The sequence below is a fragment of the Myotis davidii genome, unplaced genomic scaffold (assembly GCF_000327345.1).
Source record: "Myotis davidii unplaced genomic scaffold, ASM32734v1 scaffold1565, whole genome shotgun sequence".
NCBI classification, from domain to species: domain Eukaryota; kingdom Metazoa; phylum Chordata; class Mammalia; order Chiroptera; family Vespertilionidae; genus Myotis; species Myotis davidii.
In genome coordinates, this window is record NW_006295743.1 from 280,023 (window position 1) to 307,686 (window position 27,664).

Genomic DNA, 27,664 nt, shown 5'->3' on the forward strand with positions numbered 1-27,664 from the left:
AAAACCATGTTTTAATATAAATTCAATAACAAACATAGAAAAGAACACTTGTGGTACTCACTGAACTTGACCTGATATAGTAACTGCATATACCAATGTAAGCGTTTATTTACTAACAGCAGCAATAACAACAAATGTCAATTACACAGAATCTAAGAGCCAGATACCCTCTTTAGTTGAAACACAAAAAATGATTCTGCTAAGTTTTTTAAATTATTATTACTGATTTCAGAGAGGAAGGGAGAGGGAGAGAGAGACAGAAACATCAATTATGAGAGAGAACTATTGATTGGCTGCCTCCCGCACGCCCCATAATGGGAACTGAACCCCCAACCCAGGGATGTCCCCCAAACAGGAATCGAACCGCAATCTCCTGGTACATAGGTCAACGCTCAACCACTGAGCCATGCTGGCTGGGCAATTCTGATAAGTTTTACCTCTAATATACCAACCCAAAAGTAAAGGTAAGGAGAGGTTCTTCCCCAAGTTAAGTGGGAGGTAAAATTAAAGAATAAAATAAACTATACAACGTATCTTTATAAAGTGCCCCAAAATGGAGTGGCTACTTCTGGGGGGAGAAGGTAGAGGTGATAGTTAGGAAAGGGTCTAAGGGGGACTTTTGGATTGTTGGTAATGTTCCATTTTCTGACTCGGGTGATGGTTACACCAATGTGTTCAAATTGTCTTAACCCATTAAGTTACATACTGAATAATACTTTTCTAAATTTATGTTATGTTCCCAAACCAAGTTTTTGAAAACCCACTGGGCAGTTGATTTCTAGAAATTTTTAAAAAACAGTACATACAATAACATATTCTAGAGCAGCAGTCGCCAACCTGCTCCAAAGGTTTCCTTAAACCAGCAGTCACCAACCTTTCAGACTTCACGGACCACCGGCTGGCAACCACTGCTCTAGAGTATACCAACTCTATTAAATTCTTTCTCAGATCTAAGCTAGGTCTTCCTTTTTCTAACCTCTTAAAGCTTAAATCACATTGTATAATTCCTGATATTTAACCTATTATCCCAAAATACAGAATGCCCTCGAAAAATGTACACACATTTTGAATAATATTAATTCCAATAGGTTAAATCTGAAAAGAAATAAACATCAATGGAGCTATCAGCTGTTAAGTTTGTATACATTTTCATTGTTTTGGGGCACCCTATATTTAAGAGTAGTTACTTTAATCATTTTAAAAGACTGTTTTAAAAAACATTCGTTAGCTTATGTCCAAATACATATCTGAACCCCTGTCAAAAGGAAGAAATAGTAGCAACCTGCTTATAGTTTAAATATATATTTAAAAATCTAAAAAACCCCAGAAGTTATAACAGAAACTTATACAATATTATTACCTCAACTTTTATACTCTGTGTTAACGGTATAGTACTTTACTCAGCAACTGTATAGGGTTTGTGACCAGTTAATAATCCCAACTTGCAAATGGTCAAAGACTCAACCTGAAGGATTACCTGTGTGTCCTCGGTCTCTGGTTTAAAGAAGCTGTCCTGCCTGGGCTATGCTGACTTCCAAGCCTAGCCGGACTGGTCATGTAGTCATTAGGAACTGTTGGAGGTTTAACAGGTTCCAGGGTTTTGTAAGGCGTATTCCGTCTAAAGAAGTGTCAAAGAAAGGAATAATGAATAAGATAAAATGGCATTTCCCCTCACATGTGATTGTCCCTTTGTAACCAAGTAGAAGACAAGTGTTTTATTGTGTGTGTTTTTAATTTATTAATGAGAGAGAAAGAAAAAAACATCAACCTGTTATTTATGCATTGGCTGCCTCTTGTATATGCCCTGACAGGTCAAACCCATAACTTGGGCGTATTAGGACAACATTCAAACCAACTGAGTGAGCTACTCAGCCAGAATTAGAAAACAAGTTTTAAAAACATTTTTAATAATAAAGATTATTTTAAAAAATTCTTAATTGGAATAAATGAATTTTTGTTACTTTTCACAAAAACTAAAATGTGTTACCTTTTCATAGGAAAGGGTAATTTAAAAGTATTAATCCTACTTCTAAATATAATGGTTATAATTTTTGAAATGCTCAATAATATCAAACTTTGACATATATATTATTCCCAGTTCAGTCACCCATAAGCCACTGTCCTTGTACATTATGAAAACTAAATATCTCCTCTGCAATTTATTCTTACCTCATTATAAAAATTTATAGACAATGGACAAGTTTAGCACATTCTGATTCTAGATGTAATACCATTCATTTTTCAATAAATGATTTTAACTTTTCTATTTCATAACTTCATGTATTTTTTGCAGGGGTAAGGAGTTTACAGAATGAAAATAAAAACCAAGAGTCTATTTAAAAAAAGGCTGATTGTTGATCCCTATTACTATGAAATAATTATTTCCCAGCCCTCCACTAAAAAAAAAGCTCTAATTTATTATTTTCTATGTTAAGGTGAACAATCTTTCAGAAGTGTCCTACCAAATATTCACATATTTTATTGCGCAAAGAACTGAGAAGGAAAACACCACCAATGGTTATCTTTTTTTTTGCTCCCCAACTGGCCTTCTCACAAAGCTACTAAAGTATGAAGTATGCAAAACCTATGGACACAGACAACAGTGTGGTGAGAAGTATGCAAAACCTGTGGACACAGACAATGGTGTGGTGAGGGCCTGGCAAGGCATGGGAGTGGGCTGGAAGAGGTTAATGGGGGGAAAAAAGAGGATCTATGTAATACTTTCAACAATAAAGATTAAAAAAAATAAATAAAATAAAAAATATGAAGGGTCCTAAGATTACCTAGCACAAGCACCGTTAGAAATATTTCAGGTAAAGAGCCTCTAAATCTTAAGTAGAAAGTAATAGAGGAAACAGAAAAGCTGCAGGTCACCAAGCCAAACTATACAAAATAGACCACTTATTCAAAGTTCTGTAATATAAATATTGTAAATACTTGTGAAAGCACAACATAGAATGAATACACTGGTCATTTCATTTGAAATAAACTTAAGTCAAATTGCTCTTTTTTTTTTAAAGGAATTAAAAAGATAAATAAATAATGCACATTTCCAGATACACAAAAGAACTTGTCTAGTACAGACTTCCATAGAAGAGAATACTATAAAACAAGTAGATTAATTTTGGATTCTGCTCATGCAAATAAGCACCAAAATGAATTTGTAAAAGGTAGTGTCACACTGAGAGGGGTCCATAGCAAGAACCTCTACATTTACTTAAGTCACAGAATCATCTTTTCCTTTACTATATGAATTTTCTTGTAAAATTTACTTGAATTCTTACCCCAATGTTCCCCGGCCTGACATGGGAGGACTTGGTGGTTTCTGAGTAGGAGGATTTGTTCTCGACAGTGTGCCAGTTCTTGCAGGCTGGTTATTTCCATGCTATAATGCAGGAAAAAGAGCTTTTATTTTTATATCAAATTGTTCTCTTGGTGTTTTGATACGAAGTTATTATTTTTAATATCAGAATGTGAAGTAAGGATTCCCAGACAGTTTTAACAACAGACTTTGGTTCTACATTTTAAAATGTCAAGAAACCAATTGCACTTGGCTTTTTCTATTATTCATACCAATCTATGGCAAAATACAGGTGAAATTATTGGATTTTATATATTATTTTATTGTTAAACATGTTCACTGAGATCAAACTTATCTGCATTCAAATATGAAGTTTCCTAAAATTTTTAAAAATGTGTGCATGAATTTCAACTATAGATCTGTGTCAATTTGCTAAAATATTCATCTAAAAAATTATCTTTATCCTAAAAACTAAGAAACAAAGTCATATATGATGTCTGGGAAACCTTCTGTTTATGTCAATAAAAGCAAGGCAACTATCAAAAAATAAGCAAAGCAATTCATGTTAGCAAAATTAATGTTCCTATATAAATGCAGATGTCAATATATCTTTGATATATTAACACATCCAAGCTAAATGTAGCTACTTGTATTGAGTTTGAGTATATTTAATCTATATACATCCTATGGGGGAAAAGCAGGCAGATGAAGGAAGAGTTTTCAAATTTTAGTGGCTCTGCAGCCTCTATCAATATAGAGGTAAAACTGTGTATCAAATGATAAATAATATCTCTTACCTTGGCTTTTAGCCACTTTACGTTGGCAAAAAAGGGGGGGGAAAAAGTAGAAATTAATTCTAAATATGTTATACCTAATAGGACAGGTTTATGTTTACAGTTATTCATTTCCTGTTAGTAAGTTTTTACCCAGCCATTACTTCAAATATTTTGTAAAGAAAAAGATATCCATTAGCAGCTGGGAAATATTCATGTGTATCACATATTTTTCAAAAGAAGAATATATTCATAAGGAAACTACCACTTATTTATGCCAATCTCATACAGACCCAATAATTTCTTAGTTCTGTATTTTATCCTATGGACCTATTCTAAATAAATCACAGATGATAAACTTCGATTTGAAAACAAATACCAAAACACATAATATTTAAGGCTACTTTAATACATCAGTGTACAAGACCTAAGACTTTACTGGATAACAAATGCATAAATATGAGTACTGATTATTTGAAAAGTAGTATAGTATTTTTTAAAGTGGTAAACTGCAAATATTACAATTCAAAATAACAGGTTGCTTCAAATTCAGAAAAATGACGAAACTCCTCCAAGTCTAAAAACAAAATCACTATGCAGGTTAATACCTCAGCCAGGTTTTAACTACGAAATAGAGTCTGGAAACCCTCCTGTTTGTAACTTGATGGATCCAAATTTAAGCAGGCCAATACCTTCTGAACCAGTTTAGCCCGAATTCAAAACTGAAGAAAAGCTGCTTTGATCTTTTTTTAACTTTATTTTTTTAATGTATTTTTATTTATTTCAGAGAGGAAGAGAGAGGGAGAAAGACATAGAAACATCAATAATGAGAGATTCATAGATCAGCTGCTTCCTCACATCCCACAAAAGCCCACAACCCAGGCATGTACCCTGACAGGGAATCAAACCATGAGTTAGTAGATCGACACTCAACCACTGAGCTACACAGGCCGTGCGAAGCTGCTTTGATCTTAAAGGCTACTTCTATGAAACATGACTAGTCTTCTATAATAATAAAAGCATAACATGCTAATTAGACCGGACATCCTTCCAGACGTCCTTTCATACGACCTTCAGGACGAAGCTGGGGCTGCAAGGGAAGCCTGGGTCCCATGTGCCAGGGTGAAGCGGTGCTGGCAGCCAGGGGAAGGCTAGCCTACTCTTGAACAAATTTCGTGCATTGGGCATCTAGTCTACATATCAAATAACACATACATATGTATTAATATGAACACATGTACATATATGAATAATCTATAGTAATAAAAGCATAATAGGCTAATTAGACCAGACAGCCGAATGACCTTCCAGATGAAGCCAGGATGGAGAGGGACAAGCCCCTTGCACAAATATCATGCATTAGGCCTCTAGTATGAAATAATGTGTACAGTCCTAAGGCAACAGTATAAGTGCTATGCCACTTAAGAACACTGTCATGTTGCAGAATCTAACTTTTTATAGATTTTAGGGGTTTCAAGTTCTTTCCATAATATGTGCTGTTCTAAATATATATCTAACATTTTTTAGGTGATCCTAAAGACAACAGTAAGGATATTATCCTAAAGAGGAATGTACCCGTCTTTAGAATGATATTGCTCATTTTTATCTGGAAACAATGTCTGGAATTCTACCTAGCCACTATATTTTACACCTGGTTTTAGAAATTAAACCTGAATAACATTATCCTTGGATATAATATATGTTAGAAATAATTAAGTAAGCAACGACTTCTTTTTTTCTAATCCTCATCTGAGGACATTTTTTCCATTGATTTTTAGAGAGTGGAAGGGAAAGTTGGAGGGGAGGAGAGTGGGAAAGAGAAGGGGAGGGGGACAGAGCAAAAATGATGTGAGAGACACACATTGATTGGTTGCCTCCTGCATGCACCCTGACTGAAAGCCAGGGATTGAACCTGCAAGCCAGCTATGTGCCCTTGACCAGGAATCAAACCCGAGACCCTTCGGTCCACAGGCTGATGCTCTAACCACTAAGCAAACTGTCCAGGACACAATGATCTTTTTTAAAAAATCAGAAAAGTGGAGAAATAAAAAAAATCAATACACTATTGGTGAAAAAAACAAATGTTTGTATCTGTATAACACACAAACAAAATATGAACATATATGCCACATAAAAGCTTCTAAGATACACTATTCTGACAGACCACTCATCCTCCTACCCCAGTCAAAAATAGATTTTAAGGCTTCCAGTCAAGATGGCAGAGTAGATAAATGTGGTACTTGAATCCTCCCATATCCACATCAAAATTACATCTAAACTACAGAACAATCATCATTCAGACCCGCCTGAAATCTAGCTGAAGGGAAGTCCTACAACTAAGGATATAAAGAAGAAACCACTTTTGAGACTGGTAGGAGGGGTGAATACTCAGAATAGGCTGGTATCACAACCACATGTGGTGGTTAAAAATTGGGAGGAGCCCTGGCTGGTGTGGCTCAGCTGGTTGGACATTGACCATGCACCAAAAAGTTGCTGGTTCAATTCTCAGTCAGGGCACATGCCTTGGTGGTGGGCTCGATTCCTGGTGGTGGGCATGCATGAGGCAGCTTATTGAAGTTCTGCTCTCACATCAATGTTTCTCTCTCTCTCTCTCGCCCCCCCCCTTCCTCTCTCTTTAAAAACAAACAAACAGCAAGCACTGTGGCTGAAATGGAGGGCTACTGGAGACCCAGATGTTCCTCTTAAAAAGGAACACACAGACTTACTTGAACTCTGAGTTCCAGCATTGGGACAGCAGCCTGAAATGCACCAGGGACATACAGAGGGGAACTGAACTATATGACATCGGGGCGAGAGCTGGAGGAGCAGCTTTCTCCCTGACAGGAGTGCTGGCAGAGGCCATTGATGAGCCAACAAATGACATATCCAAGTCTCCATCCAACTGTCTAAAAGGGTATGCCCTGCCCTAAGACCCCCCCTGACCCCACCCAACTTGCAGGCCCACCCAAGCTGTTTCCCTGGCTTTTACATAGGAATAGCCAGTCTTGGCTCCTGTGTCAGACTTTCCAATAATCCCTCAAACAAGCAGCATCTGGCCTCTGCATGCCCTGCACCTCTCACTAAGTAGTACCAGGCGCAGCAATAGTGGCAGCCGGCTTGGTTCATAGCTTGCTCTCTCCTGGGCACCTCACCTCAAAGCCTAGCATAAATACCAGCCATCTGCAGATTGCTTTGTAGCTCATTTTGGGTGGCCCAAGGCCAGTGGTTCTCAACCTTCCTAATGCCGCGACCCTTTAATACAGCTCCTCATGTTGTGGTAACCCCCAACCATAAAATTATTTTCGTTGCTACTTCATAACTGTAATTTTGCTACTGTTATGAATCGTAATGTAAATATCTGATATGCAGGATGTATTTTCATTGTTACAAATTGAACATAATTAAAGCATAGTGATTAATCACAAAAATAATATGTAATTATATATGTGTTTTCCGATGGTCTTAGGCAACCCATGTGAAAGGGTCATTAGACCCCCAAAGGGGTCGCAACATACAGGTTGAGAACCGCTGCCCTAGGCAGAACACAGATAGTGACTGACCTTGTCCTATACCTCCGGGTAGTCCCCAGAACAAGCACACCCACTAGACAGCTTCAGACCAGCTTGAAGCACCACCCAATCACCTCCACGAGCCACACACTCAAGGGGTGGACTCAGCAGACACCAAAGACCTGATGAAATCCTGCTCTGTGGGGTGGGACCCTGCATAGCTGATACTCCACAATGGTCACAGCCAGTCCTTGCAACTGATCAATCTTGGAATAAATCCTTCCCCTTTCTGTGTCAACAGCAATTAAGACTCAACAACAACAGGAGGGTATACCAAAGCCCACATAAAGGGCACTCCTAGAGTGCCCAGCTCAGCTAAACAGGGAGGCTGTGCCACTGGACCCTACAGAACCTACTACATTAGATCACTCTATCAAGACAGGAAGACATAGTAATTCTACCTAATACATAGAAAGAAAAAGAAAAAACAGTGAGGCTGCAAAAATTAGGAGACAAAGAAACATGTCCCATATGGAAGAACAGAACAAAATACCAGAAAAAGAACTAAACAAAATGGATTCAAGCAATCTACTAGATGCAGAGTTCAAAACATTGCTCATAAGGATGTCAAAGAACCTAAGAGAAGAGTAGGTAAACTTAGAGAGGACTTCATCAGCATAAAAATATACATGGAAACCATAGAAAAGAACCAGTCAGAAATGATGGATACACTAACGAAAATGAAGAATAATTTACAGGAAATCAACAGTAGAGTAGATGAAGCCAAGAATCAAAACAGAAATTTGGAATAGAAGGAAGCAAAAAACACCCAATCAGAAGAGAGAAAAAAAAGAATCCAAAAATATAAGTATAATGTAAAGTTATCCTCTGGGATAACTTCAAGCATATCAACATTCATATCATGGGGGTGCTAAAAGAAGAGAAAGAGCAAGGAATTGAAAACCTATTTGAAAAAATGACAGAAAACTTTCCTAACAAGGTGAAGGAAATAGACATACAACTCCAGGAAGCACAGAGAATCCCAAACAAGATGAACCCAAAGAGACTTATACCAAGATTCATCATAATTAAAATGCAAAAGGTTAAAGACAAAGAGAGAATTTTTAAAGTATCAAGAGCCCTGGCGAGTGTAACTCAGTGGTTAGAGCTTTGGCCCACACACAGAAGGATTGTAGGTTTGATTCCCAGTCAAGGGCATGTACCTGGGTTGCAGGTTCAATACCTGGCCCTGACTGGGGTGTGTGTGGGAGGCAACCAATCAATGTGTCTCTCTCACATCGATGTTTCTCTCCCCCCACCCTTCCTCTCTCCCTTCCACTCTCTCTTAAAAAATAAAAATCAGTGAAAAACAGCCTCAGATGAGAATTAACCAAAAAAAAAAAAAGCAAGAGAGCCCTAGTTGTGGTGTTCTCAGTAGTTTGAGCACTGGCCCATACACCTATGGGTTACAGATTCAATTCCCGTTCAAAGGCCCGTACCTGGTTTGCAGTAACTGGATTTCAGGTTTGATCCCCAACCCAGGTCAGGACATGCACAGGAAGCAACCAATCAATGTGTCTCTCTCACATCGATGTTTTTTCCTCTCAGTCGTTCCCCTTCTCTCTTCCACTCCTTCTAAATAAAAATCAATGGAAAAAATATCCTTTGGTGAGGATTAACAACAACAAAAAGCAATAAGAGAAAAGCAGTTAGTTACCAAAAGGGAGCTCCCAAAAGACTGTCAGCTGATTTCCCAACAAAAACAACAGGCCAGAAGGTATTTGCAAAATATATTCCAAGTAATGAAAAATAAGCACCTACAACCATGATTGCTCTACCCAGCAAAGGTATCAATTAGAATGGAAGGACAGATAAAGAGCTTTCTAGACAAGACAGAGCTAAAGGGGCTCATCACCACCAAACCAGTCTTACATGAAATATTAGAGGGTCTTATTTAAGAAGGGGGAAAAATATAAAAAATATGAACAATAAAATGACAACAAATACATATCTATCAACAATTTAATTTAAAAATAAATTAAACAAACAAGCAGAACAGACTCAGAAAACACTTTGAGGGTTGCCAGGTAGGAGGAGGGTTGGGGGATGGGTGAAAAAGGTGAAGGGATTAAGAAGTACAAATTGGTAGTAACAATTAGTTATGGAGATGTAAAGTACAGCATAGGAAATACAATCAATAATAATCTAATAACTATACATGGTGTCAGATGAGTATGAGATTTATCCGGATGATCACTTAGTAAGTTATATAATCATTGAGATGTATAACTAAAACTAATATTATGTGGTATATAAACTGTAATCTAAAAAGAAAAAAATACATTTTAAAAAAGTCTGCATAACAATATGAATGTGCTTAATGCCACAGAACTGTATACTTCAAGTGGTAAATTTTATGTGATTATATTTTACCATAATTTTTTTAAAGTTTAAAAAAATCCCGAGTCTAAAACACCTGTATTACAAAAAAGTAGACTGCCAAAACTCACATCTGTATACTTTCAGTATAGATGATGCTGTTTATACTTCCCATTTATACATATATAAAATAGTTGAATATTCTCACCCATTCCCTGTAAAATGTGGTTTCATCTTACACTATGCTAAGTACTGTGTATTAAACAATTATTACTGAAGGGACAATAGAAGATATTCTAAGAGGATGATAAAACTTTATTCATGAGTGTATATTGCTTTGGTAGGAAGAAAAATCAAGATTGGGCAAAAGTGGAACAAGTGAGTGAATAAATGAGTGAGTGTGTGTGCACTTACATATATATATGTGTAAGATATAAATTTTAATCCAAAGACAAGTTAAATAATACAAAAAAGTTCTTCCAGCCTCTCAAAATCCAAATCCTATAGATCAATCTGGTCTAAAAATATCTTAAAAATCTAGTCTAAAATAACTGAATTTAAGCCAGCTGGTGTGGCCCAATGGTTGAGCATCGACCCCTGCACCAAGAGATTACTGGTTAGATTCTCGGTCTGAGCACATACCTGGGTTGTGGGCTCAATCCCTGGTGAAGGACATGTAGGAGGCAACCAATTGATGTTCTCTCTCATTGATGTTTCTATCATTCTCTCCTTCTCCCTTACTCTCTGAAATCAGTAAAAATATATTTTAAAAAAAGAGAAAACAAGCCCTAGCTAGTTTGGCTCAGTGGATAGAGCGTCAGCCTGTGGACTGAAAGATCCCAGGTTCGTTTCCAGTCAAGGATACATGCCCAGATTGCACACTCGATCTCCAGTAGAGGGGTGCAGAAGGCAGCCTATCAATTGTTCTCTCTCATCATTAATGTTTCTCTCTCTCTCTCCTTCTCCCTCTCCCTTCCTCTCTGAAATCAATAAAAATATATTTTTTTTAAAAAGAGAGAGAAAACAAGATATAGTATTCAAAACAAATCTATAATGATAAAAGGCCAATATGCAAATGGTCGTCATGCCCTCACGCTGTAACGACTGATCAGCAGGAGCCTGCGTCCCTGCCTGATGCCGGCTGAGAACATGACTGATGCTGCGTCTCCTCCCAGCGCCAGCCGGAGACTTTGACATGGCAGTGGGGCTTGACAGGGGTGGGGTCAGCCGGGTCTGGGTCTAACCCAATGGGGGTGGGGCCAGCCTGGTCTGGGTCTCATGCGATTTCGAGGCATGCGTGGGTGGGCAGGGACTGGACTCTTGGTCCCACGGCATCCTCCAGACTCTGACAGGAGGGAGGAGGGAGCCTGATACCCACACCCAGAACCCACACAACAGGGCGGTGGTGGTTAGAGGCAATCAAGCTGGCAGGGGAGAGCAGTTAGGGACGATCAGGCCTGCAGGGGAGGGCAGTTAGGGGTGATAAAGCCAGCAGGGGAAGGCAGTTAGGGGCGATCAGGCGGGCAGGGAGCAGTTAGGGGCATGAGGCTGGCAGGCAGAGGCAGTTAGGGGCGATCAGACAGGCAGACAGGTGAGCAGTTAGGAGCCAGTGGTCCCGGATTTCGAGAGGGATGTCCAACTGCCAGTTTTTGACAAAAAAATTGAATTTTTGTCAAACCAGCAGTTGGATATCCCCTGAGGGGTACCAGATTGGAGATGGTGCAGGCCGGGCTGAGGGACCACCCCCTGCCCACCATGTACAAATTTCATGCACCAGGCCTCTAGTTTATAATATAGTCTAGGATTAAAATAGCTCAATGAATGAATAGCCATTTCAAGTTTTTTTTTAATTTTATTTTTATTTTTATTGATTTCAGAGATGAAGGGAGAGGGAGAGAGAGAGAGAAGCATCAATGATGAGAGAGAATCATTGATCAGCTGCCTCCTGCACATCCCCCACTGGGGATCAAGCCCACAACCCAGGCATGTGCCCTTGGCCGGAATCAAACCTGGGACCCTTCAGTACGCAGGCCGACGCTCTATCCACTGAGCCAAACCAACCAGGGCCCACTTCAAGTTTTAACAGCTTCTTGAATATAGCCTATCCCAAAATTCTGCCCAATTTTGGTATAATACATAGCTAATATTAAATAAGTGTTCGATGAAAATTGTAATGCTAGTTACTAAGACAATCTACTAATTCTTCAAGAAAATAATCTTTATCAGCATTTTGCCATCCAAAATATTTACTGGGTAAATAAGTTATTTTAAGTTAATGCGATAAAAATGCTTACCTTGACACCATGGCCCACATCATCCAGAACTGTATAGTCAATAGGTTTCCGAATATACCTTACAGGGCGCTCCATATTTGCAGGTGCTATTATTTTGTGAGTTCTTGATGTATTCTTATTTGTTGTCAAAATACCAATCTCCCTTCGAGCCACTTTCTCTTTATGAATGTCCACTGTCTGTATTTTAATATAAACAATGCAAGAGAATATTATTAGGCATAGTAAATAATAAATATGATGCCCATATATCTTGGATCATAAACAGGTTGGACCATATAACTGTATCACATGTATTTTCCAGTGAATACTATATTTTTCCCTTCAAAATTAAGCAGATTAATATCCTCAAGGTTCAAAACAGGGAATAGCTTAAAAGTAATTTAAAAAATGAATTTAATGGATTTGATTCCAAAGCAATTTTGTTTCCTAAAGATTTGGTGTTTGTGTGAAAGAACTGGAGTCATACTCAAAGTAGATTATACTTTATGTAGTGAGGATGCAAAAAAAAAGTAAATCAATAATTAGGACACAGCCATAACCGGTTTGGCTCAGTGGATAAAGCGTCGGCCTGCGGACTCAAGGGTCCCAGGTTCGATTCCGGTCAAGGGCATGTACCTTGGTACATCCCCAGTAGGGGGTGTGCAAGAGGCAGCTGATCCATGTTTCTCTCATCAATGTTTCTAACTCTCTATCCCTCTCCCTTCCTCTCTGTAAAAAAAATCAATAAAATACATTTAAAAAAATAATAATAATAATTAGGACACAATGAGGTAAGTGCAGTAGTGACACATGCAGTTTATTAGAAATTAAAGGTGTTCAGCCCTGGCTGGTGTAGGTCCGTGGTTAGAGTCTCAGCCAGCACAGCAAGGGGTAGCAGGATTGATTCTTAGTCAAGAGTATGTATCTGAGTTGCTGGTTCACTGCCCACCCCCAGGTCCAGCACAGTGGGAGGCAACCAATAGATGTGTCTCTCTCATATCAATGTTTCTCTTTCTCTTTCTTGCCTTCCCTCCTTCACTCTGAAAAGCAATGGGGGAAAAAAATATCCTCGGCTGAGGATTAACAAAAGAAAAAAATTAAAGGTGTTCAGAGCAAGGTACTAAACTAAATTGAGATGGGTTCACTTAAAGCAGCGGTTCTCAACCTGTGGGCCACGACCCTTTCACAGGGGTCACCTAAGACCATCGGAAAACACATATATAATTACATACTGTTTTTGTGATTAATCACTATGCTTTAATTATGTTCAATTTGTAACAATGAAAATACATCCTGCATATCAGATATTTACATTACGATTCATAACAGTAGCAAAATTACAGTTATGAAGTAGCAACAAAAAGAATTTTATGGTTGGGGGTCACCACAACATGAGGAACTGTATTAAAGGGTCGCGGCATTAGGAAGGTTCTCCACCTTAAAGGTTCTGACTTAAAGGCTTTATAGAGGAGGTAAGTTTTTCAGGATGAATATGGAAGTTATTCAAGGCAGAAAGAACTGCATGTTGCAGACAACAGTATAAGAGAAACTAAAAGCAGATGTCACAGCCTAGCTAATATTGGCTTTTATGGTCTTAAAATTATTTTTAAGTTTACTTGTCAACACTTAAAAACTGGATAGTAGTTAGCATAAGAAAAATTACACAATTGCTCAACAATTTAAATTTGTCCGAATAGTAATAGGAAACCAATAAAATTTAAATTGAGTAACATCATCAGATCTGCATTTTAAAAGATCCCTCTGACACAGGTATTGATGACAGACAGAACAAGACTACTGACTAGTGAGACCCGTTAGGCAATTATGGTAATCTAGGTGAGAAAAAGCAAGGACACAAACTGAACTGAAAAAAAAAAAAGTGATGGGGGTATGGTTAGGAAAAAAACCCACAAGTTTAATATTAACGTTCATTTAAGATTTCATTTCACCATAATTTTTTGAGATATATTTCTTTTCTTTCTTTTTAAATTGATTTCAGAGAGGAAGGGAGAGGGAGAAATAGAAACATCAATGATGATAGAGAATCATTGCTCAGCTGCCTGCTGCATGCCCCCCACTGGGGACCAACCCTGCAACCCAGGCATTGAACTGGAATTAATTAACCTTGCACTCTTCAGTCTACAGGCTGACTCTACCCACTGAGCCAAACCAGCTAGAGCTTTACCATAATTTTTTAAATGGAATGTGAAAAAACCTCTATCAAAAACGTTTTTACAACTCCAAAATAAGGTACATGGAGACTACTCCCCTTGGGTGTCCAGCACTTTTGCACATCTTACAAGGAAAGACACCCGAGTGCCTTTGCTCTGGATATCTAAACTAATACACCTAATTCAGAGGGCAGGCATCAATTAGCTCTCTTTGTAGAATTCTATGAAAACTGGGGCTGGTTATCTGGCACCAATGCTGACATTCTGGCTAATGCTGCTGCCATGAATTATGACATCCTTTTTGTAATCCAAGACTCCTGTGTCCTTTAATAGTGTCCATGATACAGTGGCAGGCTAACTGGTTAGCTTGCATGAAGAGTGAAATCTCAAACCCTTCACAAGGTTTGATAATTTTGGCAATGACAATGGAATCTGACAGAGAAAAATCATTTTAGAAATAGAATGAGAGGCTAGTTAATAAGACCTGAGAGAAGTCCATGGGAATTGTGAGTCAACATGTTGACCAAATTTGTACGGTCAGGCAAGCAATGAACGGTCTTCTACTTCACTGCCTGTTAATGAGGCTGGATTGAGGAGGCAGTTTCAGGCTAAGGACTAGTAAGTAGGAGATTCAAAGAGAGTAGTCCCACTTACTTCAACCCTCTACCAAGTTGACAATCAGCCTCAGCAGATCTGCCCTGTGAACAACTAGCACTAAGATCTGTCTGTTGAACACATAAGGTTCTGTCCCCCATAGAGAAAGGTATCTACTGTATTTTTCCATGTATAACATGCCCCCATGTATAAGACGCCCTCCACTTTTCCAACCCCAAATTAAGAAATCAATATTTTAAACATTTTGCTGGTTTCCCTCTTAAGGCCTTCTTCTTTTTTGGCTTCTCAAGGAGTTGTTCTTCCTGTTTTCTCCACTGTCTGATCATACACTCAGTGGGAGGAGCTCCAAATTGTCTCTCTGCAGCTCTATTTCCATGCTCTTTTGCATAGCTCATTACATTCATTTTGAATTTTGCAGAGTAAGACAATCGCTTACCCGTATTTATCTTTTTATTTTTTGACATCTTTAAGGGCTCAGAATGCTCCGGTCCCTGTTGCATCTGCGCATTCTCCACCTCCACCTCCAATTACAGCATCAGCTGCCATCAGTAACAACAAGGCTCGTGATTGGAGGAAGCCTATTTGACAAGGTATGGGCAGCTACACCCCCATGGGCTCCCTCCTCGGCTGACTTCCACGTATTTATCTTTTTATTTTTTGACATCTTTAAGGGCTCAGAATGCTCCGGTCCCTGTTGCATCTGCGCATTCTCCACCTCCACCTCCAATTACAGCATCAGCTGCCATCAGTAACAACAAGGCTCGTGATTGGAGGAAGCCTATTTGACAAGGTATGGGCAGCTACACCCCCATGGGCTCCCTCCTCGGCTGACTTCCATGTATAAGACACCCCTTGATTTTCAGTCAAACGATTTTAGAAAAAAACAGTGCCTTATACACGGAAAAATATGGTACATTGGCTGTGAAAGGAGAAAAATTGCAGCCACTATGCTTAAATTAAGAATGGACCTTGAGGGCATTAAGCTAAGTGAAGTAAGTCAAACAAAGAAAGACAAATACTGTGACAAATGCTGTATGATGCCACTTATATGTGGAATCTGAAAAACAAACTAATAAGAACAAAAATAAGCTCATAAATAGAACAGGTTGGTGGTTGCCAGAAGGGAGGGCTAAGGAGTCAAAAGGCACAAACTTCCAGTTATAAAATAAATAGCAATATAGATAAGAGAGTAAATTTTAGGAGTTCTCATCACAAGAAAGAGAAATTTTATAATTATGAATGGGGACAGATGTTGACTAGACTTGTGGTGATCACTTAACAATATATACAAATATTGGATCACTAGAGACCCGATGCACAAAATTCATGCAAGGGGCTTGGCCTCCACCTGCCGCTGTGGCAGGGGGCCTCTGCCACCTCTGCCTCAGCCCCTGCCACCCTGGCTTCGACTGGAAGGTTGTCCAGAAGGACATCTGGTCTAATTAGCATATTATGCTTTTATTGTTAGATTATGTTGTATACCTGAAATTAACAATGTTGTCTATTATTATACCTCTATTTTTTAAGAGAAAATACATACATACAAAATAGAAATTTGTTTCCTTCTGCTTCCAACACTTTAATCCCAGTCAATTTACTATTATTGCTCAACCTAGCTACTACAGTAGCATTCTAAGTGATCATTTGCATCCAATCTAGCCTCTTTCCAATCTGTTCTCCATGATATAACCATAGTGATCTTTATAAAAACAGTTTGCAAAGATATATGCACCCTATGTTCACTGCAGCATTATTCATGTGGCCAAGACATGAAAACAACCAAAATTTCCTCCAATAGATGATTAGATAAACAAGATGTGGTACATATATATAATGGAATACTACCCAGCCATAAGAAAAGGTAAAATACTGCCACTTGTGACAACATGGATAGACCCTGAAAATATAATTCTAAGCAAAATGAATCAGACAGAAAAAGTTAAGAACCATGTGATTTCATTCATATGTGGAATATAAAACTGAAAGCAACAAATGAACAAATAAGAAAAGCAAACAAAATCTCATAGACACAAAAAAACAGTATGGTGGTTACCAGAAGGAAAGGGGGTGAGGGAGTAGTAAAAGGTAAAGGAGGTCAAATATATACTGACGAAATAAGGTTTGACTTTGAGTGGTGGGCAGATAATGTAATATACAAATGAAGTATCATGGATTTGTACACTTGAACCCTATGAATTCTTATTAACCAATGTTACCTCAATACATTTAATTTTCTTAAAAAAAAGAAAAAAACACCAGTAAACTTGAGAAAACAAAATGAAAAATTTTAAAGATCTCTTACTGGCTTAAAACCTATTAAAAGAACATCCCACATGGTTCCTGTCTTCATGGGGAAAAAAAATTCAAAATGGCTCAAGTTTGTTCCACATTTTTCTCATACATCATTTTGTCCATAATTCTCAAAATCATGTGTTCAGCCTTCCTACTTACTTCAATCATTGTAGAACTATTCCGGACACTATTTCAAATTACTTGACTGGGTAGGAGGGTGGAAGAATAGAGGGGAGGGGGAGACAGACACTGACGGATATGTACAACAGTGTGATGATTGCCAGAGGGAGGTGAGGGAGAGGAGTAGAAGAGGGTATATGGGGTATAAATGGTGATGTACAGAGGCTTGGGGCGGTGAACACTGAATACACTGTATAGATGGTATGTTGTAGAATTGTGCATCTGAAACCTGTATAGTTTTGTTAACCAGTGTCACACCAATAAATTGAATAAAAAGAACCCTGGCCAGTGTTGGGTCAGTTGGCTGAGCGTTGTCCCATGCACCAAGAGGTCACTGGTTCGATTTCCAGTCAGGGCACATGCCCAGATTGCTGGCTATGGACTCTATCCTCAGTAGGAGGCAAATCGATGTTTCTCTCTTGCATCAATGTTTCTCTCCCTTCCTCTCTCTAAAATCAATAAAACACATTTTAAAAAATAAAAAGGAAAAAAAATTACTTGAAAAATTTACCCGAGTCTACACCCTCTCTGGTCTCCCAATTAGGAATCAATCATGAAAGTCCAAATCACAACCCATCAGGCAACACACAACCCTCCATATGGCAGAGCGAGTGAATAAAGTAGGTAGGAGGAGGGGAACAGGACTGGAACATTTATATAACAACAGCATGCAAACAAACTTTGTTCACCAAGACAAAGTTAGCTTTTTCAGGAAGATCATTCCTTCACATACTTGAATGCCCTTACTTTCACAATTTTGCTTCACCATAGAGAGCAAAAGAAGATCAATATAAAGAAAATTTATTTTCAATTCTAATATACTGGAGATAAAACTTAAGAGGTACCCTAGTTGAGAGGTTCTAGATTATGCCCTGGCTTATCATCTGTAGCAATCCCTGGACCTATGAAGGACAGCAGAAAACCACTGGTGTAAAAAACAACACACAAACATGCAATCAGACAATCTAGGCTCTTTGACTTACTAGTTCTGAAATTTGATACAAGTTTTTAAGTCCACTAAGATTGCATTTTGCTTATATAACATGGGGATAGGGTATTATTAGAATCTATAATATTGCTTAATACAAAAATACTAAAAAAAATAACCAAGTATGAATCTTATTTCAAACTATCCAATCTCAAACCGGCAATTAAGGTAAAGTATTTCTCAATGTTAATACAAAAATAGACATGTCACATTGTGTATTAGAAATATATGAATGTGGAATCTGGAGGATATTATATTAAGTGAACTAAGCCAGACACAAAAAGAAAACATACATTGGATGATCTCACTTATATGTGGAATCCAAAAAAGTAGAAAACACAGGAGAATAAAAGGTGGTTACCAGGGGTGCAGAGCTGGGAGAAATGGAAAATCTAAAGTTCAAACACACAGAAGCAGAGTAGAAGGTGGTTACCAGAGTTGGGTAAAGGCTACAAAGTTGCAGTTATGGAGGATGAGTAAGTCTAGAGATCTAATGTACAGCATGGTGACCAGTATTTAATATAGCAAAAATTTGCTGAGAGAGTAAATTTCAAGTGGTCTCATCACCAAAAACTATGTAAGAAGATATGTTAATTAGTTTTACAGTAGTTATTTCACTATGTAATGTATATTAAATCATGATATTGTACATCTTAAGTATATATAATTTTTATTTTTTAAAAATGTGCATTATGTTTAATTCTCCATTTTGGCCACTAGCAATAATAGCATTTTGGAGGTCTCCTCAGAGCCAATCTACTGAGCATTAAGGTTCTAGAAGCTTGAAACTCAATAATTCCAAGGTAAGACAAACTAAAGAAAAGACAGAAACCCAAAGGCAAAATCTGATCAATGAAGATCATGCTTGCTGATTCAGCAGCAACTAAAGGAGAAGGGATAAAGTCAAAAGAGAATGTATATGAGATAGATCTGGAAGTAATGGGTAAAATGAATATGTTTAGGGGGAATCACCTTTTATGACGCGGGTATATTCCTGAAGACCTTATACATATTTCAAAGCTCACAAAATCCAAAAATGAGGCTTAATATAGGACAGTGTTTCTGTTTAGAGCCCAGACATCAAATGACAATAAAATGAAATTCTTCCCCCATCCAATAATAAATAAGGGAAGAAATTGGGAAAAAAATGAAATGGGAATCTGAAAGATTAGCCTAAATAAAAAATTATGTGGCTTTCATAGCCAGGTACAACACACCGCTACCTACTCACAACCATACATCTCTCTCATTGCCCCACTCCCATCCAATGTAGTATTACTGGTGCCAAGTCTTCCCAAACTGATCTACAATGCCTCCCAATGGGGAGAGGGGGGTAAACAAAGAACTTACATGTATATATGCATTACCTATGGATACAGACAATAGGGTGGTGAAGTCCTGGGGAGGAGCGGGAACCGGTGGAGGGGGACAATGAGGGCAGGGAGAAGGGAGACATCTGTAATACTCTGAACAATTAAGATTTTTTTAAAGAAGTTATTAAAGACAACCCTGGCCAGAAAGTTCAATTGGTTACGGCATCCTGATATGCCAAGGTTACAGGATCGATCCCCAGTCAGGCCACATACAAGAAGCAACCAATGAATGCATAAATAAGTGAAGCAACAAATTAATGTTTTTTCCATTCTCTCCTCTCTTCCCTCCCTCCTTCTCTCTCTCTCTCTCTCTCTCTCTCTCTCTCTGTCTATGGTATACAGGCATGATAAAAATCAATAAAAGAGCCCTAGCTGGCTTGGCTCAATGGACAGAGCATAAGCCTGCGGAGTGAAAGGGCCCAGATTCGATTCCAGCCAAGGGCACAGGCCTGGGCTGCGGGCTCAATCCCCAGTAGGGGGCGTGCAGGAGGCAGTCGATCAATGATTTTCTCTTATCATTGATGTTTCTCTCTCTCCCCTCTCCCTTCCTCTCTGAAATCAATAAAGAAATATATTTCTTTTAAAAAAAGACTGGCAGTATGACACATGACTTTTTTTAAAAAATCAATAAAAGAGTTATTAATGAAAGACTAAGAAAATTGAAAACCAAACACACAATTTCTTTTTAAGGACAGAGCAGCAATTTTCAATATGAAATTAGAAACTGAATAAGGTTCTAAAGGAATAATTAAAATATTCCAAGTTATTCTATTAAGAAATATATGTTCTGCCGAAGCCGGTTTGGCTCAGTGGATAGAGCGTCGGCCTGCGGACTCAAGGGCCCCGGGTTCGATTCCGGTCAGGGGCATGTACCTGGTTGCGGGCACATACCCAGTGGGAAATGTGCAGGAGGCAGCTTGTCGATGTTTCTCTCTCATCGATGTTTCTAACTTTCTATCTCTCTCCCTTCCTCTCTGTGAAAAATCAATAAAATATATTTTTAAAAAAAAGAAAGAAAAAAAGAAATATATGTTCCGTCCTAACCAGTTTGGCTCAGTGGATAGAGCATCGGCCTGCGGACTGAACGGTCCCAGGTTCAATTCCGGCCAGGGGCATGTACCTTGGTTGAGGGCGCATCCCCAGTGGGGGGTGTGAGGAGACAGCTGATTGATGTTTCTAACTCTCTATCCCTCTCCCTTCCTCTCTGTAAAAAAATCAATAAAATATTTTTTTTAAAAAAAGAAATATATGTTCTTAAAACAAATGTTAAAATAAAAAGTTAAATCTCATAAAGAGGTAATATTTTCAAGTTATCTTTTAAGATATGGTTATTTAAAACTATTGTACAAAAATGTTATTTTAATTATGCTCTCTTACTTTTCCCTTATCAATCTGGGGATGGGGAGAGAGGGCATTTTTCTTTTAAAAATCCTCCAGAAAAATCCTTTCTTAATTATCAAAAGACAAAAAAAGCAGGCAAGAAAGAAGTATGACATAGCAAAACTATTTAATATTGCACATATTTTCTGTATCATATTGGAAAGCTGACTAGCCTCACAAATGCCTCTGCCAATTCAGAGCGGGAATTATAGGTTTCAAGCAAAGAACCTTATACGAGTTTAAAAGCACAATAAATGTTTGCTAAAATAAGAACTACAGAATAAAAACTGAAACACTTCTGACCTGAATAGAAAAAGGAGAGGAGTATGAAACAAGTAGAAAAAGTGTAAGAGTCCTGAGACAAGCCAAACAGAGAAAGCCTTTAGCCAAGAAAGAGACAATCTTTGTCTGTTACTGCTTATTTGGACCAGGCTCTGGAAATGGCCCTATGCCCAAAATGGGGAGTTACAGAGCTTTGTTCAATAAGCTTGAAACAAGGTCCCAATCAACTGTGAAGTTAACTTGATTCAGAATGACCTATATAAACACTACAAAATAGTTCTATTTAGAACAGATGAGCTACAAAATAAGACTTTGGTGGAAAACATAATATAAAACACTGGCATCAGTGTATATATATTCTGAAATAGATATTTCATACTGGGAAAAATTGAATCTGTCACCAACACTTTGATCCATATGAAATTTTTTAGTACCATCCAATGACACTTTTCTGTCACCTCTTAAGAATATAAGAATACTCCAGATGATAATTATACATACATCTCAAAAAAAGAAAAACTGTGCTTAATTTATGTATAACCATTTTTTATCCAAAGTAGGATCTAAGGTAAATATGAAGTTTTAAGAGAACATTAAATCACAATTTATCTTTTAAATATCAGGTCATGAATTGTACTTATTCCCCAACCTACTATTCCTTTCTAAGAATAATTTTTGTTTTAATATTTCATGAGTGTCTCTCTTATTAAAAAGACTAGGGGCCCGGTGGACGAAATTCATGCGGGGGGGCGGGGGGGGAGTGGGGAGGATTGGGGGGAGAGTCCCCTTAGCCTGAAGTGCACCCTCTGTCACGTTCCGGGACCCCAGCCACTCTGGGCCAAGACACAGACCTACAGGCTCAGGTTGGCCTGGCTCCCGAGGACGCCTGTCCCAGGGACACAGGCCTTTTGGTGCTAGCGCTCGCGCAAACGGCCACAGAGCGAGAACCTCCACCGGCGCCCGCGCACACACACTCCAGTAGGGCAGGAGTTTCCCCTGCATCACCATGGCGACGCGAAGGAAGCTCCAGGCCCCACCGCTGGCTTCCACGGTCCGGCGCTGCCCCAACCCAGGCTCCCTGGTGCCTATGCGCGCCAACCGGGCAGAGGCTTCCCCAGTGTAAGATCACATTTATACTGACACCAAAACCAGATATTACAAGAAAACTACAGACTCTCAGGAGCATAGAAACAAAATTTTAGCAAAATAAGTCTAAAAATCTATAAAATGGATAATACATCACAATCAAGTAGTTTATCCCAGGAAAGCAAGGCCAGTTTAACATTTAAAAGAAAAAAAATGTAATTCACCACATTAACAGACCAAAAAATATATACATGATCATTTCAACACACAGATAAGTTTTTTATAAAATCCATTACCCATTTTTGACAAGAACTCTCAGCAAACTAGCACTAGAAAACAACTTCATACAGCATATTTCTGAAAAACATATAGACTACAATCATACTTATAGTAAAAGACTGCTTTCTACTAAAATAGCAACAAGGTAACAATGACCACTTTCACTACTCCTATTTCAACATGGTCTTGAAGCTTCAAACTAGTGCAGTAAGACAAAAATAAATAAAAGTAAAAAGCAAGAAAAATAGAAAATGGAAAAAGTAAAACTTTTTATTTATAAACATGATATTCTATGTAGAAAATCCAATGGAATCTATATAATAAATACTATAAATATTAAGTGACTTTAATAAGCACACAAAGTTTATCAATATCAATTGTATTTCTGTATATATAAGCAAGAAAAAAATCAAGTTAAGATTTAAAATACCAAATAGCGTGACAAATATGATATACTTTGGAATAAATCTGACAAAGAAATGCAAGGCTTAAATATTGGAATATACAGAAACCACACGAAAAGATATTCGACATCATTAATCACTAGGGAAAGGGAGATTAAAACTACAATAAGACACTACTACATAACTATTGGAATGGCTTTTCTTTTCTTTTTTTTTTTTTTTAACAGAGAGGAAGGGAGAGATAGTTAGAAACTATCATCAGAGAGATAGTTAGAAACATCGATGAGAGAGAAACATCGATCAGCTGCCTCCTGCACATCTCCTACTGGGGATGTGCCAGCAACCCAGGTACATGCCCTTGACCGGAATCGAACCTGGGACCTTTCAGTCCGCAGGCCGACGCTCTATCCACTGAGCCAAACCGGTTTCGGCTAAAATTTTAAAAATTGACCACAGCAAGCACTGGTGAGAATGTGAAGCAATTAAAACTCTCATTAGTGTTGATGGGAAGGTAAAATGGTATTAATCATTTTGGAAAACAACTTGGCTATAAATCTGGTTATAATGTTAAACAGGCATCTACCATGTGACCCAGCCATTCCACTCAGAGGAAGCTAATTTACCCAAGAGAAATAAAAACACATGACCATATAAAGACTTGTACACATATTCACAGTTTTATTTGTAATAGGCAAAACTTGAAAACAATCCAGATGTCCATCAACATGTAAACAGCACGGCCTGGGTTGCTCAGTGATTAAGCATCGACCTATGAGCCAGGAGGTCATTGTTCAATTCCCAATCAGGGCACAGGCCCCAGTGGTGGGCCATCCCTAGCAGTAGGGGGCTTGTAGGAGGCAGCCAATCTATGATTTTCTCTCATTATTGATGTTTCTATCTCTCTCTCCCTTTCCCTTCCTCGATGAAGTCAATAAAAATATATTCCGGCCCTAGCCAGTTTGGCTCAGTGGATAGAGCTTCAGCCTGCATTCTGAAGGGTCCTAGGTTTGATTCAGGTCAGGGACACATGCCTGGGTTGTGGGCTCGATCCCCAGTGGGGGGCGTGCAGCAGGCAGCCGATCAATGATTCTCTCTCATCATTAATGTTTTTATCTCTCCCTCTCTCTCCCTTCCTCTCTGAAATCAATAAAAATATATATTGTTTAAAAAGTGCATGGCAGGCGACCACATGAGGCCCTCAGGAGATCAAGAAGTGCAGACGGAATTGGGACACCCTGCTTCAGCGAGATCATGTTTCTCCAGTATTACCTCAATGAACAGGAAGACCGGGTTTATACCCTGAAGAAGTTTGATCCTATTGGACAACAGACCTGCTCGGCCCATCCTGCTCAGTTCTCCCCAGACAACAAATACTCTCAACATCGAGTCACCATCAAGAAACGTTTCAACGGCATGGATGGAACTGGAGAGCATTAGTTTCAAGGTGCTGATGACCCAGCAGCCGCGCCCTGTACTGTGAAGGTCCCTTAAATTTCATGTCTCTCCTGCCACCTGCGACCCCTCTGAGACTTTTCTGAAACCAAGCTTTTCAGTTTGTGAGCCTTGAGGCCTTCTTACCACCCTTGCTCTTTGGAATCGGTGTCATCATTACCTTAGATCATGCTTGTGTGAGGCAATCATGGCAGCACCCCCCCTTAAAAAAAACAAGTCTGAGTCTGCTTTTTGTATTTTGACTGCCATGTTATTAAAATGATTTGAAAGAGAAAAAAAAGTGCATGGCACAAGCACAAATTTTTTAGAAATAAAAATAAAATATATATTCCAAAATAAAAAAGAACCATAAATGGATAAACAAAATGTGGAACAATGGAATCGTACTCAGCAATACAAAGGAGTGAACTATTTTTATATACAACATGAATGAATCTCAAAATAATTATGCTGATTGAAAGTAGCCTGACAAATAGTATATAATATTTGATTTCATTTATATAAAATTTCAAAAAATGTAAACTAATCCATAGTGACAGAAAGCATGAGGGCAGGGTATAGAAAATGAAGAGGGATAACAAAGAAGTATGAAGAAATTTGGGGAGGATGTTCATTATCTTGAATGTACTGATGGTCTCATGGATAACGTATCAAATTTTATAAAACTATGCTTTAATTGTGTGCAATTTACTTTACTTCAAGAAAGATCTTATAAGAGAAATAGGGTAAGTGGTGATGGTTGCCCAACTATGTGAATATACCTAATGCTAATGAACTATACACATAAAAATGGTTGAAATGATAAATTTTATGTTGTGTATATTTTACCACACAAACAAAAACTTTTTAAAAAGAAGAATTGGTTTACTGACCTCAAAGCTAAAACTAAAAGTGATAATAACTATAGTTAGTCGGTAAGAAAATGAGTAAGGAATCCATATACCCAGGCTATCTACTCCTTTGACATATGCTGCCGGTTGCTTAAAGCTATTTATAAGATGTTACCTGTGAGATATGATTGATGGAAGACTCCATTCTCCGAAGCTGAGAGGCTTGGATGTCCAGCAATTGGAGTACATTGTTGGCCAATGCATTTATTTGATAAGCAACACTAGCTAGGGATTGGGTTGTATAGGCTTTGGTCTCTTCTAAAGCTTTTCTCTTGTCTGTAGCCTGAAATAAGAACAAAAACAACCAATATTTATGTTAACATTCATTAAACACACATTCTATAGAAAGGCAGAGTTATAGTTCTTTGTAATAGAAAAACCCAATTGAATAAAAAAAAATGGGCCATTCTGATGATAGTCTGACACTTGTAAAGACATAGCAGAAATCCCCGTCAGCCAGATGTGAACTACTCCCTCCTGAGCAGCCCGTCCACTGAGGTCCACTAAAGGAGCCACCAAGCAATTGACATCAGAGGCACACTGTAACAGGTGGTGCTAAGTTGCTTAAAGCTCCTCAACCACAAATTTATCAAATTACATCTTTAGAATCTTAAGTCTGCCCATGCTCCCCAACCCTTGTTGAGAATTTAAACTATTCCATAATATTGCTGCCTTGGTAACTGGCCCAAAGGGCTCTTGAACTGACAGTAGCTCATCTAGCAAGTGCATGCCCTAGATAACAGCCCTCAAGAATCACAAGTACATATATACATGTGATTGATACGACTCCCCCAAAACCCCTCGTGATAAAGCATCCCCTGCCTTCCAGCTCCCTCCCCTTTAGTTCCCCTTAGATAAGACCCCATCCCCATTAGAGATTATAAAAAACCCACTCTTTTTGGTTTGAACTGACCAATCCAGCCTTAGCCTAGGACCCCAAAGCACTCCACCCACAGACCCTAATAAAGGCATCTGCCCAGGTCCTGCTGCTCACTCTCTGTGCACCCCTGCATTGGCTTTTCCATGTGTATCCTCGAGGAATACTGTGTACCTCCTCCGGGACCTGTCAGTAATAAACTTCTCTATTTCACTTCCCCTTCAGTCTTTTATTGAACCTTGGCTCACCATCTGATGACATCCTGAGGTTGTACTTAACAAATAGTAACCAAAAAAAAAATCACCAACACCCATTAACAATGATATGGACTAAATCCATTCCATCTTATATTCCTGCTTACATTAATTACCACTGGAAATCCAACCTCCCTGTTATCCATTATGATCAAGTCTCTGGTCTCCTTAAAAACTACTGTGACTCTTATTACCCAATTCTCTACCCGCCAGTTCTTCCCAAACTCCTATACCTCAGAGGAAGGTGGTATGCAAAGTTCAAAGCAAAGTTCAGAGTGAAGTTTAAAGATGAGTAATAAACTTGTCTTTGGGAATGGGGGTGGGAGGTAGCAACTTACTACTATATCACAAAGGGTTAGATAGCATTAATTTATATCATCTAAAAATGAAGAAAGGTCAAGAATCAATAGAAAAAAATGGAACAGAAGTCTAACAAATAGTCTACAGTTACTTGTGTTCAAGTAACCCTTATTTTACTTAATGGTCCCAAAGAGCAATAATGATTTTCGCAATTCAGATATACCAAAGAGAAGCCGTAAAGTGCTTCCTTTAAGTGAAAAGGTAAAAATTCTTGACTTAATAAACAATTGTATACTCAGGCTGCTAAAATCTAGTAAGAATGAATTTTCATCCGTGAAATTGTGAAGGAAAATGAAATTCATGTTAGTTTTGCCATAGCACCTCAAACTATAAAATTTATAGCCACAGTACATGATGTACTATGTTAAGATGATAAAGCCATTAAATTTTTCATGGAAGACATGAATAGAGACCATGTTGCCATAACTTTTATTATAGTGTATTGTTAAATTGTTCTATTTTATTATTGTTGTTAATATCTTACTATAACTATTTTCTAAATTAAACTTTATCATAGATATGAAATATAGAAAAAAATATATATGT

The 27,664-nt window shown here is 38.3% G+C and overlaps 1 protein-coding gene across 7 annotated transcripts in view; it reads right to left on the reverse strand.

The window, feature by feature from the left end:
- ABI1 (abl interactor 1) overlaps positions 1–25,928 on the reverse strand; it is a 52,500-nt gene extending 26,572 nt beyond the window's left edge. For 3 of the 7 annotated variants that reach the window (XM_015568252.1, XM_015568251.1, XM_015568248.1), the window contains exons 1-5: positions 25,743–25,928; positions 12,257–12,433; positions 4,099–4,113; positions 3,285–3,385; positions 1,478–1,618 (exon numbers count right to left, since the gene is read on the reverse strand). In XM_015568252.1, the coding sequence (XP_015423738.1) occupies positions 1,478–1,618; positions 3,285–3,385; positions 4,099–4,113; positions 12,257–12,433; positions 25,743–25,772 (464 nt within the window). In that variant the 5' untranslated portion in view covers positions 25,773–25,928. Of the gene's footprint in view, positions 1–1,477; positions 1,619–3,284; positions 3,386–4,098; positions 4,114–12,256; positions 12,434–18,169; positions 18,256–18,338; positions 18,360–25,742 lie in introns of those variants that run through there. The other 4 variants (XM_015568250.1, XM_015568249.1, XM_015568253.1 and 1 more) reach the window with 4 other exon arrangements.
- Between the last annotated feature and the right edge of the window lie 1,736 nt (positions 25,929–27,664).